The sequence below is a fragment of the Candoia aspera genome, chromosome 1 (genome assembly GCF_035149785.1).
Source record: "Candoia aspera isolate rCanAsp1 chromosome 1, rCanAsp1.hap2, whole genome shotgun sequence".
NCBI classification, from domain to species: Eukaryota; Metazoa; Chordata; class Lepidosauria; order Squamata; family Boidae; genus Candoia; species Candoia aspera.
Genome location: NC_086153.1, coordinates 133,116,760 through 133,132,507, shown reverse-complemented (window position 1 = coordinate 133,132,507; position 15,748 = coordinate 133,116,760). Strand labels below are relative to the sequence as shown.

Genomic DNA, 15,748 nt, shown 5'->3' with positions numbered 1-15,748 from the left:
GATGGATATGTAAAATCCCAGAGAAGGACAGATTCAACAAGGAAGAGATTCACGTTCTGTTTATTTAAATCATCTAAGCTTTGAAATTAGGACCAGAGTACGGTGATTCATACCATATGGCTTCTAATAAGCTTGGGGTATAAGTTTGGAATGTGATTTGGATATAGGAGATACTAACATCAGCACTTTATCATGGTCAGATCACTCTCTGATTGCATTAGAGTTCTCTTGGGCTGTCCACCTACAACAGGAGGTATGACCTATTTAATTGGTTTATCCTAGGTACCTAATAACGAGAGCCAGTTTGGTGTAATGGTTAAGGCAGCAAGCTAGAAACCAGGAGTCTGTGAGATCTAGTACCGCCTTGGGTACAAAGCCAACTGGGTGACTTTGAGCCAGTTGCTCTCCCTCTCAACCCTAGGAAGGAGGCAAGGGCAAGGCACTTCCAAAAATGCTGCCAAGTAAACTGTAGAGACTTGTCCAGGCAGTTGCCAGGAGTCAACACTGGTTCAAAGGCACACACACGCAGGTACCTAATAAAGCCTAACTGGTACTAGAAGTAGCTTGGAGTTATTCCTGAAGTTCTGGTACACAATTCAGCTGAAGCCTTGGTCATAGCTTGGAATGAGAGCTGATGATGGCCTTGGATTAGAATACTCCTTGCTGGTGGATACCAGAGATCCCTCTGGTTTTCAGAGGAGTTTCAGGAGATGAAGCAGCAGAAAGAAGACTTTGGAATCTAACTGAATGTGTGCAAGAGACTTTATTATGGACTACCTTGTGGCAATAAGAGCAGTGAAATGTAATGATTTCTTTACTCTTATTGTGTCTAAAGATTGCAGACTGGCAGCCCTGTTTAAGGTGTCCCAGTCCCTCTTGGGGAGAAGGGGGCCAGATAAACTCCTGAAGGACCACTGAGAGGAATATTGTAGCCATCCGTTGGATAAAATTGCTTGAATCTGCTCCGAGCTGGACTTTGCAAGTCTAGCAAGATTGATCATGGTCATACCTAATTATCTGAAAGGAGCTTGAGGCTGTTGATCTTGAGGAAGTGGACAGGATCCTTGGCATAGTTAACTGGTTAAAGCCTCCAGGGGAATGACATGTAGTTGGGTCCAAGCAGTTGTGAATTTATCCTTGAGTGGGAGAGTAGCCTTTGCACAGCTCCATCTTGTATGTCAATTGCTCATTTTCCTAGGCCAGGAGGCCCTGCTTATGGTCAGTTGGCTTTCATCACCTCATATTTGGGCTGTTGCAATGTGCTTTACATAGGGCTGCCCTTTAAAATCATCCAGAAGTTGCAGCTAGTCCATAATGCAGCCACATAGGTATTTATGGGTTTGCCCTGGGTCACTCATGTAATACCTCTACTTTGTGAACTGCACTGGCTCTCCATGGACTTCCAGGTACAGTTCAGGGTGCTGGCTACCACCTATCAATCCCTTCATGGCATAGGGACCAGGTACTTGCGAGCCTGCCTGTCTCCCATTACTTCTGCTCATCTCACAAGTTTGGACAGGGTGGGGATTCTCCAGGTCCCCTCTATTACACAGTGCCACCTAATGGGACCTAGGAAGTGGGCCTCTTCAGTCACAGTGCCTATCCTAGCATATCCTCTTCTCCTGAGATTTTGATGGCCCTGACTTGGTTTGCCTTTCAGAAGACCTGGCTCTTCCCCTGAGCATTGGGCCTAGGTATTGGGTGAGCCCATTTTGTTGTGGCAGTTGGGTGGGGTTTGCTCCATGTGTGTTTATTTTTACTTCTTTTAATCATTATCTTGTTTATCATATTTATTGTTAGCCATCTAGAGTCATATGATCGTTGGGCAACCAAATCAGTCAGTCAGTCAGTCAGTCAGTCAGTCAGTCAGTCAGTCAGTCAGTCAGTCAGTCTATCTATCTATCTATCTATCTATCTATCTATCTATCTATCTATCTGATAAATAGCAGCATTCATTTTGAGCTGCTCAGCTGTTTTTTCAAACTAAAGACAGGAAGGAAGGGAGTACCCCTCCCTCAGATTCAAGCTATCTAGAATCACACAGCTTCCTCAGTCTATCAGCAGTCTATCATCCTATCTGTACTTTAGTCATTTCAGGATTACTGGCATCCAGACCTTTCACACTACTTCCACCTCAAATATCAGAAATGGCAGAGAAAGAACAGCTACAATAGACCATTATGAAGGCATTTTTGTAGGCCATTTTTGATTATTATTATTTAATTAATATCACTGGTTGTCTGTGGAAGTTGAACATACCAGTTTTATACATAAGTTAGGAACACATTGATTTCAAAGTATACTTTTGATAAAATCAGGGTTTTATTTTATATTTACATGCTTATTTATTTTATATTTACTTGCTAATGAAACAATAGGTCTGTCAGTTGTTTTCTGCATGAGGCATCAATCCTGTTTTTGTTCCCTAAGAAAATGTTTTATTAAGGCATTTTTTTCCATGAATAAAAGTAGGGCTGGAGCTTTTGACATATTTTCTGGTGCTGTGATCATTTTGTGCTATTCATTCACCTTCTGGCTACAAAAGGAGACTTCTGTGTTTCATTCAAGATTGCCCCTCTTACTAGTTCTGATGAAACACTCTGGCATTCTACTTCCCTGACAAGCAGCTTTCCCTTTGATGAATGTTTGTTAGTTAATTTTAGAATCGGTCCTTAGGGCCATTAGTGATTTCCTTTAAGCACAGAATGAAATGTTTAGTTCATATGTCGTGTCATGAATTAGTTTTCCCCAGCCCTGATGTGTCGGGTCAAGAGTTTCCAGAATTCCCAGTTAGATGCCCAAAGTCTTAAGAGTGAAATTGAACTCTGTAACTCCACAAAATCCTATTACACAAAACAGGTAGTTTGTAAACTGAAGAAAATTGAAAACAATTCTCCAATAAATGTGGCTGCAGTGCTTTTTAAGAATCTTTGACAAGAGTTTAAAAATAGCCTGATTTGTTTAAAAGCCCAGGTATTTTTTTATCCATACAGTTAATTTTGTTGTATGGTGTGAAATTTTTATTCCTTTCTTCCTCAGTTTTGGAACTGGGATAGCCATTGTCTTAAAACTGCATTTCTGCCAATTTTTTAAAAGATAGCTAAGTGGTCTTTCAGTTAACAGAGATCTTGTTGTAAGGCACGTTTAATGCAAAGTTGAAAATGTATGTTTTGAAAATGAGTCCGGGAAGAGACACTAATGCAGACTAAAATTACATTAGATTATCGGAACTCTGAAATCCAGGTATAAGTTAAAGCAGACACTGATTAATCAGATTTTGGATGCACTGGGAAATATCTGGTTGTACCCTGTATTATTTTTGTACATGAATAAAATGCCATTTTGAATATGTGTAAATATATAAAATATGCATGCATAAAATCCCATTCAGATTTAATGGACATTCTGCTTTAATGGACACCTGTTGCTCTGTTAGTCTGCTAAATTGATGGATTACACTTAGACTTACATCTAATCTTACATATCAGTTCAGAAGTGACTCCTGTGGAATTCTGTATCACCATATAAATGGATACAAGATTAACCATTTATAAATTGGGTTACAGGTTTGCTAGATATATTCTTATAGTGCCCTAAAGCAATAATTTCACCAGTACAATAAATTGAAGGCACTCACCTACATGCTAACCTAAGCTCCAAAGGATAATGCTAAAAATGTGGTGACTTAATCCAGCTGGGAAGCTGTAGCTCTGCCTAGCATTACATGTTGGCGAATTTACACTGAACATTAATCAATTCATAACAAACTGCCAATGTACTCTTGACCATTTTGCATTAGTATTAGGTACTTTTTAAAAAGTGCATCTGTACAAGGATGCTTGTTTTGTCCCTCAAAAGCAGGCCTGCACAATTTGTAGAGGGGCAAGGAGCACCTTGATGAATTAAAAATGATCATAGGCCGCAAAGGAACAGCTGGCGTGCTGATCAGCTGTTTGGCGGCTAGAGGAGTGGTGGCAATGCTGAAGCTGGTGGCGTTGGCAAGGCTTGGAAGCACTCAGCAAGGCGTCTTTGGGGGGGGAAGATCTTTCCTGGCAGCGGTGACAATGTTTGGCAGCAGTGAATTCATTGAATTTTTAAAAAACCCGAGTCTTGAAAATAGAGAGGAATTAGAAAACGAAAAAATGGGATAGATTATTGCTTGGCTAAGTGACCCTTATATTAGAGTGATTTATTGTGTGCTTGGAAAACTAATGAAACCCACAGTAACGTTTTTAAATCTGTAGGAGAAGTTTGTTTGTTTGTTTGTCTGTTTTCTATCCCGCCTTTATTATTTTTATAAATAACTCAAGGCGGCGAATACACCTAATACTCCTTCCTCCTCCTATTTTCCCCACAACCACCACCCTGTGAGGTGGGTTGGGCTGAGAGAGAGGGACTGGCTTCATTAAACAGTGTCCTTACAATACAACCATAACAGCAAGAAACCTGGTTTGGGAGTAATGTAATGTTCTCTAAATCTTGCAGGACAGCAGCGTGTTTCAGTGACTAGCCTCCTAGTGTGCCATGGTCTGTTACTGGTTGGAACCAATATGGGAATTATAGTAGCACTCCCAGTTCCTCGTTTGCAGGGAATTCCCAAAGTAACTGGTGAGTATAATATTCACAGTGCAAGTAAAAAGCAAACTATTATTAATACAAATGATGGTTCTTTCATCAAAAGTGCAGCAGTCAGTACAGGACAGATAAAGGAAGATTTATATGAAAAATGTTGGCAAACGAGCCTTTGCTGTAATCTTAGCATCTTGTTTCCCTTTTTTTATTTAAAGGACATTTGCAAACTCTAGCTCTTCCCTTTCTTTTTGCTTCTCTTGTTAAAAGACCAAACCACTGAAAGTTCAGGACACCTATGTAGCAAACAGGGTCTACTGAAGGGCAGCTCTGCATTGGCATTATTCAGCCCACACAAAGTAATTCCATCTAAAGGGAAATTCTCTATAGTATACATACAACTAAGTTAATGTTCTATGATCTTTTTATATAAAGGAGTGTTTAAACATCTGGGATAAAATTAAAACACATTTAATGTGGGTCTGTTAGCCATGATACATAGAGGGCATTTGGTAACCAGGAATACTCTCCTGAGGATTCCTTAAGAATTTATATATACCTCACAAAGCTGATGCATTAGTCTTGCCATGGTTTTACCTTGTTTTTCCCCCTATGCAGTGTTTTCTGTAAATACGTCATTAGACTAATGAATTGCTTTCAACAATCCATATGTTAACAGTTAAAGAGATTGTTTGCTAAATGTCCTTTGGACATATTTCAGACATCATAGTAATTAAGAATTATCATGAAATAAATGCTCCTGCACTTAGGTTCCCAAATTTTCCATTATTTAATCTGATACGTTGAGTAAAACCTGAGATCTACAGTATTTCACTGTTGCCAGTAAGTTTTATTGAAAACAAGGTCTTCAGCAGTGGATGGCAGAGAAAGTAAAGTTAAGATAGTAGACATGCCAGATAAAACTGATTCCCTGGCTCCTGCTGTTATAAAAACAGAGAACAAAACATGAACTGGATACCAGTTACAGCTTTGAAAAACAAAAGGTAACTTCCAGAGGATGTATTTGAAAACATTTCCGTTGGATTGTATCATACATAATGCTCAGCTGTGGATAGCTATAATTATGTTTATAATGTATATATAATACTATAAACCACATTTATAAGGTTTACATTCTGCATTTTCATTGTTCTTAAAGTGGAAAAAAGTATTAAATTGCAATTTTAAAAAATCTTAACAGATTAAAACTTACCCAATTAAAAACAGTTACAACTGAAAAATGAATAATTCAGTTCAACATATCAAAATATGATTTAAAACTATAACACCTTTAAAATGTGTAAGACAAGTAAACACCATCCAGAAAGAAATGTTGCAGCATTTGTATCAAGAATGTCTTCTCTTGGATCTCCATGTAGTAGATATGGCACTCTCAAGAGGGCATCACCACCACATCTAATTTGATGAGCCAGCACATAATGTAATGGGTTCTGACTTACTTCTGTCTGAAGATGCCCTTGCAAAACACTAGCGTTAAGCACTCCTGGCTCTGTTCTTCTATTGTAGCAGGAATCACATTTAGCTAATCTGTTACTAAGCGAACCACAAAAGCAATTGAAGACTTGAACTTGAGTTGCTCATAACTGATTAGTGTTTATTTTATATCACAGCTCCTTATTTAGGGTTAGGGTTAGGTAAAGCACTTTCATTCAGTGCTTTATAGATCCATTTTAAAAAAATGAGAGGCTGATGAAAAGAATTAAACTGCATTAAAATGGGTGTGTATGAATGTGTGTTTTTTCTTTTGGCTGCAGGAAGAGGCATGGTATCTTATCATGCACATAATGGCCCTGTGAAGTTCCTTGTAACAGCCTCTGTGACAAACAAGCGGAACAAAAGCAAATCAAAGTCCAGTCTGAATTGTCCTCATTCAGGCCTGAAAGATGATGACCAAAAGAGTGTTCCACCTGAGAGGTCCAGTTCTTCTCTAAGCAACCCAAATGACAGTGCCATTTGGTTGGGAGGCTCAGTCGGATCCATTGCTCAGAAAAGTGACTTGTCTTCATCTTCGGGGTCACTCACGTTGTCTCATGGATCCAACACAACGGAACCTAGGCCTGAAGAGAGTGCTGTCTATGAGCTTTTGAAAGAAGTCTCTCCTGACCAGAGTAAAAAACATAGATCCAGAGAAGGGAAAGCAATATCCATCTTAGTAATCTCCGGAGGGCAAGGACACAGAAGGGTGAACAAGAAGTGTAAGCAGCTGCGGCCAGATGAACTGGTGTCTTCTATAATGGTTTGGCAGATTCCACTATTAAAGATCTGAAAACATGATACAATGCGATTTGTTAAATGACATTTGCTTTGGTGTTAACACCATCATAATGAATTTATATTTTTATCTCAAAGCAAATTAAATATCAATGTTTGCAGAGGCCTCTTTATAAGATTTCTTTGTGCTGAATTGATGTGGGTTAGCTTGTTCAAACAAGTTTCTTAGACAAATCCTAAAAAGCCCATTTCAAAATTATATCTAAACAAAAATTTAAGTAGAAGTTCTTTAATTGAATATATATTTCATGTTAAGCTATTTTTATCATTTTGCTATTATTTATATTCAAATATTGTGGCCTAAAGAACATTCAGTGAAGGGCAAGGATCAAATAGTATTCCTCTGATGAGTCTTGCTTAAACAATTATTTCTCACAAAGCAATATGCACATGAGCTTCATTTCCCCCAGCATTTTTCGAAGCAGTCATTTTTCCAGGATAGTCTACTAGCTTAATTCCAGAGACTATAAATAAACCTGTAATATACTTTCTCAAGTAAGTGTCAGACACAATAAAAGTTGCTTGGTCAAATACTACAGTTTTATACTTTGGAGGGAAAAAGTTAGGGCTAATTTTTAATCATTAGTACGTAAAAATGAATGATATAAAAGGACATGTTAAAGATTTGACATGAAATATGTTTTACACCTTTTACTTATTAAGTGTTTTTTTTTTTAATCTTTTCGTTATTCCTAGTAAGTAGGAGGGAAAATAAACCCACTGTGGAATTTAGTAGATTCGGGCAGTTGCTCATGTTTTGGTGCTCCATTTGATTATAGTACATTCTGTCGCTGGCGATGGAACGTGCTCCATTTATGTGTATGGCTGCTTATATATTTTGATTAACATTAGACAATGGTGAGGAAATAAAATATAAACATAAAATAAAGAGACCCTAACATTAAAACATGCTGTTTTCATAAGAGTATTATTATTATTATTATTACTACTACTACTACTACTATAGTTCAGTGTTCCCCAGATACATCACTGTCTGATACAAGTGCACATTATTAATATAGCCTTTGATCTGAAGCCAACAAATGTGCATTTTTGCTATGAATACTAGTAAAACCCCAGCCCAGCATCTATAGAAAGAAGATGCCATGGCATCTATTTCCAAGCAATAAAGAAAGGAATTTGTATAAAGCAAGGCAACACATTTTCTTTTAGGAAGATGGAAAACTGCATACCTACTTGGGATTCAAACACAGGAGCTATTACTGCTGTGAAAAATTAATTGCTTGTGGCCAACAGCTACAACTCCAGAAGCCATGGTGATGACTCTGGACAATGGAAAGTGAGCATTGGCAGTCATTTTACAATTTGTAGAACTGTGTGATGTCTTAAAGCCTGGGCATACCTGAGCCTTGCCAGAGCTTAGCTGCAGGATGAGACCATTTATGTATCTCTCAGGCTCTATGCTTACCTGTTTGGATTTCTTTGGGTTTATATATGTAACAGTGGTATAATAGTTTCTCATGGGGATGGGATGGGATGGGAGATGAGAATTTAAACTTTAAAAGGACTTTGCTGTACCAATTAACAGTCTATTTACTAGGAGTATTAGTATAGTAGTATGTTGGATCACAGAGAGTTCTAATTCATCTTTTCTCTCCTTGATGAAGGGGGGGTTCTAGTAGGAAGCTTACATTAAAAAGCTGTGTTATGGCCAATTATTTCAAGTGTAGTAGATTGAATTAATCGTACTTAGAGAAGATCCAACTATATCAATGGACATTAAATGGTTCTACTGTTACATATGACTAAGTTTGGTAATAGTTATAAAATAATCAAGACATAAATGTGGAGGCTTTTTCCTCTCTTTTTCTGAGGATAGAAAAGGAGTAGGCAGAAACTGATTGGCATCTACCAGCAAATCATTGGATAGTTTGCAAAAATTGGAAAGCACTTTTAATATGAACAATAGATTTTCCCCTAAATTAGACCATTGGAAGCTTTGCTATTTAGTTGATCAAATATAGATTCATATTTGTGGATCATCCAAGTATACAACTTAGTAGATACCATGGGTAATTGATTCTGTCTCTGAGTTGCTCTTTTGCATATTGCTCCAACTGGTGGTGGTCTTGGTATTTTAGTCAAACACTGCAGTGGATGTCATAAGTGTGGTGCTCATGGCTGGATGTGAGACCTAGTCGTATATCTTTGTTTCCCCAGTAATGTAACATTTGAATTTCCTGCCCCTTAGTGCAGACGTTGTACTCACTGAATTCATTACTAGACAAGAATTTAACATAGTGAAGATATAAGTATCAGTTCTTCAAGCCCTAAATTTATAGAATAAGTATTCAGATTTGCAAGTGCGTTATCAAGTAACTTCCAAATGAATCTTTTACTGCAGAAATGGGCAGTGGTCAATAAAAAGAACTGATGATGTCTACAAAAGTTGGAAGAATCTTTTTATACTAACTTTAAGCACTTAATCATCTAAGTTTACATTCCTCAAACACCCCTGGTTTAAGTTTTTTGTTAAATACTGAATTTATTGCCATTGGTTGATGAAATGTGAAACTAGTTCCCCAATTTAAGGTTTTTTTGAACTTGTCTGTCTTGGACAGTATTTTCTACAGCCTAATTCAACCTGCTTTGGAAACTGAAGGGGCTTTGAGAAACAGTTTGTGATACAGCTTCCTAAGGAAAGTAAGTCAAAGATTCCATTAGGCTTTCTGTCTGGATCCTGGTTATTGAGGACTGCCAAGGAAGTTTCCTACAAGACTGTTATAAAATATGTGTGCTATATTACTGAAGAACTTTTTAAAAATCCAATAAAATTGTATATATGTATAGATTAAAATGCTAACCAGTACTGCTTTAATACTGGATTTAGAGTCCACACACACATTTACATGTGTTGCCAGGCAGAGCAGATTCTGCTTCTGATTCCATGTGGGAGTACAGGTATCTGGGGAAAAATAGGAGGAAGAGAACCACTACGTTTCATCAGATGTTTTCTAATATCTAACAGTATATTTGTTATAACGTGAGCCATACAAATATGTATTTATGTCCAAAATAAACTCAATAAACTGTGAATAAATAAGAGCTCAAAACTGTATTAGCTTATTCTTATGTTATTTGTTCAAAAGGCTACAAAGGGTACATGGAACTTGTAATATATTGGAAATAATCTTGAAAAACTGTTCAATTAAATACCATCCAGGAACAAAATGTGCTTATTTAAATATTTGGATGCCTGCTGGGGTCAATACTTAAAATGTCCTGGAAAACATGGATTGCTATCCATTGGTTTGAGCATGATGCCAAGTCTGTAAATGAGCAAAAGGTACCTTTGCAACTATCAAGGTTGAGCATCTAGAATTTAGTTTTTTAGCAGATTGGTGGCTTATGTACAAACCATGAATTGTGGTTTAAAATAACCCTTTATTAAACCACAAAGAATTTGATGTGACTTGTTCAGAAATGGATTCTTATTTTGTTTAAACTGTAATTCTTGGCTCACTGCAAATACAAGCAAGCAATCCACGAAATGGAAATGGAATTCTGTTCTATTTCTCCTTCCAAACACAAGAAGAGGGAAGGGGGGACAATCCTGGCAATTTGCAGAGACTCACTTGCATGTGGTGCTGATATTCCAGTATGGTTCTATGGTAGTCTCACCAGTTTGGTCCCTGGAGAATCAATTCATCCCTAATCCTAGGAGGATCCTTTGGCTGGTTTACCACAGCATTAAGCCATAAAGCACTTGGCTAGCAGGTAGCTTGTAGTGTGAACTCAGCCAATTGTATTTTATTCTGTGAATGATTATAGCTGGGCAAACCCTTTCTTTGAATGAGAGACTGCAAACATAAACATCCTTGATGATGGATAGATCTTTGCCTGATGCCTCTACACTTGTTTGACTGTTAGACCTTCGCTCTCTTGAGATTTTGGTGGTATACTCCTAAAAGAATTATAAGAGCCAGTTTGGTTAAGGACTGAGCTAGAAACCAGGAGACCATTAGTTCTAGTCCTGCCCTAGGCACAAAACCAGCTGAGTGACCTCGGGCCAGTCGCTTTCTCCCAGCCCTAGGAAGAAGGCAATGGCAAACCACTTCTGAAAAACCTTGCCAAGAAAACTGCAGGGACTTGTCCAGGCAGCTTCCAAGAATCGAACGCCATAAAACAGATTAAAAAAAAACATATAAAGTTAATAGTGTAATGTCAACTGAAATGTAGCAATCCATAATTCCTTAAAATACCAATGGCATTATCCAACTAGTTAAAATCCCTCTGGAACATCTCTACTCTAGCTTGAATTCTCAACTAAAACTTCAGGGCAAGTTTAATTTGCAGCAGGAGGCCATTCTATATTGTGGGGACCATCACAGAGAAGCTTCCTGGCCCTCTGATGTCCTAATAATGGAAGGTACAAGCAATTTCTCCCATGGTATTGATTAGACCAATTCTAACTGCAGAACAAGTATAATGTTCTCATGGTACATCACTCCAGTTAACTCATAAGCTACTGCATTTTGCACCAACTACAGTTTCCAAGTGGTCTTTAACAGGAGCTCCATGTACAGCATACTGCAGTAGTCTGGCCAGACAGCGATGAGAGCATGAGTCATTGTGACGACTCCAGGTAAGGTCACAACTGGTAGAACAGCCAGAGGAGCACCTCCTGGCCAAAGATTCCTCCCAACTGAACAGCATTCATGAGTCAAAGAGGACACCCACATTTTAGACCTGTTGTCTCAAGGACACTGTTGTCCTCAGGAAAGAGAACTTGAAGCCGGTAAGAAAACCTTGATGGACAATTATATTTTGTTTGGGCTTAGTTTCAGCCTGTTTCTTCATATCCAGACCTTAACAGACTCCAGACACTAGGAGAGGGCCAACTGCATTGCCAGAGTGGCCAGGATGGCAACATATACTGTAGTGGATGATCATCAGCATATTGATCAGACCATACCTTAACCAATGATCTCTCCCAGTGACTTCATAAAGATGTTAAAAAGTAGTGGGGAACAGCTGAGCCTTGTGATACTTCACATATACAAAACCCTAGAAGTGATCTCTCCTTCCCAGTAAGGAAGGAGTGGAAACACTGAAGCACAATGGTCCCAACCCTGAATGGCACTCCAGAAGATACCATGGTTGATACTATCAAAGGTAGCTGAGAATTGTAATAGGGCCAGAAGTTGGATTCTCAACTTAAACTTCCAGGCAAGTTTAATTTGCAGGGGGAGGCCATTCTATAATGTGGGGACCATCACAGAGATGGTCCCCACATCTCAATCCTGACAAAGGTTTCTGCTTGAGAAGTATCCAGATAATCCACTTCCCCTGGAGGGTACTCTGTTGTTCCCTAACACAGTCTCAACAAGGAAAGCTGGAGAGAGGATAGTTGTCCAATACAGCTGGATCAGGAGGGTGGGGGGAGTTGAGGAGAGGGAGCACTATAGCCTTCTTCAAGGTTGCAGGAATCACCCCTTTCATCGTGAAACACTAATTTTTAAAAAAAAAAAATTGCATAAACTTAACCAAAATTACACAAGAATGAAGATGCAAAAAGCAAATAATAAAGCACAATACACACACTGTGAAGAGGAACATTCAGTAACACATTCTTCCCATTTCTCCCCAACCACTAACCACTACTTAAATATTTGTGCTGTGTTTTGAACATTGGAAATAGTTGCTTATATCTGTTTAAGGTTTCATCTGTTGTTTTTAATTAGCCTCTTAACTCTTTTCCTAAAAACTGTATTCCAAGTGTCTAAATCTGCCTTGCTTTGTAATACGTCATATACAAGGGAGCCATTCCTGCTTAAATTGAATTAAATTTCTGTTACGAACATATATTGTCAGTTTTGCCATTGCTGCCTATTTGGTCTCCTATTTTTATATCATTGGCAAATTTCACTTTTCCAAAGGTATGCCAAATTTGTTCTTGTCGCTGCAACGTCTTAGTAAATTGTGCTACTTTATATTTTCTGGAATTAAGACTATTTGTGGTTTCAGTTCAAATTTTATCAAATTTTCTGAGTTTTAATGTATTTCCTTCCAATACTTTTGAGGTTTTTTGCATGATCACCACATGCGATATAATGTTCCTCCTTTTTTATAGCATTTCCAGCATTTATTATTATATTATTTGTCCATCTTGATAATCATTTACGGACTTATAATACCCCATCTGCAAAACATGTTATACTAATTTTCCCAAATTATACCTTGGAGTAAATTTTATTTTTTTTCCATAGCTCTTCCCACTTTCTTCTCATTTATTTCTCTGAGATTTTGCATCCACTTGATCATGCAATTTTAAATTTGTTCTGTCTCTGTGCCATATTTCAGTTATCAATTTTTATTGCATCCCAATATATGATCTTGATTCTCTATAAGCATTTCAAATTCAGTCATTTTTCTCAGAATTCTTCTTTTCTTGAGGTCACTTTTTATTCTTCCAGCAATTTGTAAATACATTAACTATGGTAAATTCCTACTTTCATTGATCAATTCTTGATCACTTGCTTGATTCAGCTGATCATTCCCCCGCCCTCCACTTGTATACAATCATGGCAAAGATATGTCTTGATAACATTTGTGTTTCTCACTTACATGCTTTCATCTTGTCTTCAGCATATGAGAAAGACAGCTTTAAAGCTGTTTGTTATGGACCTTTTTGCATTGCAGAATTAAAAAGCTATCCACTGGTGTTGGAGGAGGCTGAGCAGAAATGGAGAGGAAACATGCCAATCATCCTGAACTTCTGTTGCCACCCACTTCTGGTCCCTGATTTTACAGCCAGGTAATGGGTGATGACACACAACAGGTTTTAAACACATTAAAGTTGTCCTTGCATAGTGTTGGAATACTTTTAACACTGGTGCAGAGGTCTCACTCATAAAGCTGGAAGCAAGATGAAGATAACGTCTTGGGGATATGGCTGAAAGAAGTTCAAACGTATTGGCAATCTCTGAAGTATGATTAGGTACATGTGGAAGAATGTCTTATGGATCTTGCAACGCTGGGATGTGGGAGAAGACATGGGGCTTTATGCCAATAAGCTGCATTAATTATTACCCCCCCGTCCCCACCCAACTACCCTTGGGGAAGCTAAATGGGCGTGCTAGCCGTTCAAACACATACAATCAGAATCCTGACTGATAAAATAGCTTGTATTTTTTGCACCCCGGCAGCAACAGGTTTTCACCATTTGCTGGGCTATTAAAAAAAATTACAATCCTATGCACAAGTCAGTTGGAAGAGGTCCCGAATAATCCAATGATACTTCCTTCCGGAATCCACAGGGTTAGGATCATATCGTGAAGGTGCTGTTTGAAAGGGCGGCGCCAGGCGCGATCCATCACGAGGATAAACAAAGGGTCATTCTCACGCAGATCAACGTGCCACAAGGCCGCGCATGGCGATGCTCGGGCGCTCTTCGCGGCTAGGAAGAAGCAGCCATCTCAAAACAAAGGACTTCCTTCTATGAGGGCCGTTTGCAGAATCCGAGGACCCGACGCCAAGTAAGCCTCCAAGCTGGCGCCACAGCCCGCCGATCTGCATGCGCGGCTTGCCTCGTTTCAGTGGAGCGCGCGCTCTGGCACCCGCTCCTGCAATATTCACATACACGCTCACACAGGGACACTCGCGCGGATTTCTCCGGACGAAAACATAGGGCGATCCCGCTTACCCGCCAGGCGAGCAAGCTAGTGAGCTACAGGCAGTGCGGAAACGCTCTCCGTTCCGAAGCGTGGCGAGAGAAAGCCTTTTGCAGACTGGCCGCCTTAATCCTACGACCCGCGGCTAAACCAGGCGTGTTTCCCGCAATGGCCCGCGACTCGGCGGCGGCGCTGCGTTGCAATGGGCGGCCAGGCGCATCCCTTACAGCGCTGGATTGAAGGCGGAAATGGGGAGTTTTTGCGCTCTCGAAGAGGGGGCGGCTGCGCGGTAGCCTGAAATTGGCTCAGATCGTTCCAGCTGGACGGGAGTTCCGCCTTCTCGATGTAGACGGGATGCCTGACTGACAGCGTGGCTCAAGGTGAGGTAAAAGGCTCGAAGCCCTCCTTCAGGCAAGCAGATGCACTCCATGTAACTTCTCCTGCGGCGATCGGGCGTGCAAAGAGCGAGTAACGACCCCCGCTCTCTTGCAAGAGATGCACTGCAATTCCGTGCCTCGCATTCCCCGTTTTTGAATAGGCTGAGATTTTACGCTAGCTTCCCGCAGGGCCCCAGAACGATCCTGTGGCAAAGCGGGCGGCGAGGTCTGCAGTGATCCAAGCGCAGGAATGAACTTCCTATTCAGCTCTCTCTTCCCCATCTCCCTTTTAATTCGTATTGATTATATGCTTTTGCTAGAAGGATTTTGCTTACTGTGTGTGGTGAAGGGGGGAAATGAAAGGCTAGCGCTTTGCATGAGCTGGATCCTCCGAAGGAATGGTTTCGTTGCCGCATCCCCCGAAATTCGTAGTAGCAGCCTAGAACTCGGGGAAGGGAGCGCGAGCCAGCCAGGGACGACCAGAGGAATGTCTTGGTAATGGAGATTTGGAGCCAGGTCCCCCTGGTCGTTGCTTCCCCACCCCCTCTTCCATTAATCCATTTCACTGCCGGTACAGTAGGACCACAGCTGCACTGAGCATGCTCCCATCCACACTGGACATTCAGTCTCGCTCGTTCCTTCTCTCGCTATCTCGCCAAACCCTTAAAATAGGCAGAGAACTTCGATTTTATTTTCCTGGGTTGGTTGCATTTTTATTTTTCTTTACATTTTGCTTTGTGATCTGTTAGAGTGCTGTGTGTTCTGGCAAGATTATTCCAAGTTGTCTCTTCCATTGCGGAAATGGCACATAATACGGATGTTTCTTAATGTTTTTAAAACGATTGGTTTGACTCCCCCACCTTCCCCTGAAAATCA

General features: G+C 39.8%; 1 protein-coding gene across 1 annotated transcript in view; it reads left to right on the top strand.

Annotated features, from left to right (window-relative positions):
• The window catches only part of ARHGEF10 (Rho guanine nucleotide exchange factor 10), a 113,519-nt gene extending 103,579 nt beyond the window's left edge, over positions 1-9,940 (top strand). The window contains exons 28-29 of the mRNA XM_063313865.1: positions 4,486-4,608; positions 6,345-9,940. Coding sequence (XP_063169935.1) covers positions 4,486-4,608; positions 6,345-6,856 — 635 coding nt within the window. The 3' untranslated portion in view covers positions 6,857-9,940. The remainder of the gene's footprint in view (positions 1-4,485; positions 4,609-6,344) is intronic.
• Positions 9,941-15,748: the final 5,808 nt, after the last annotated feature.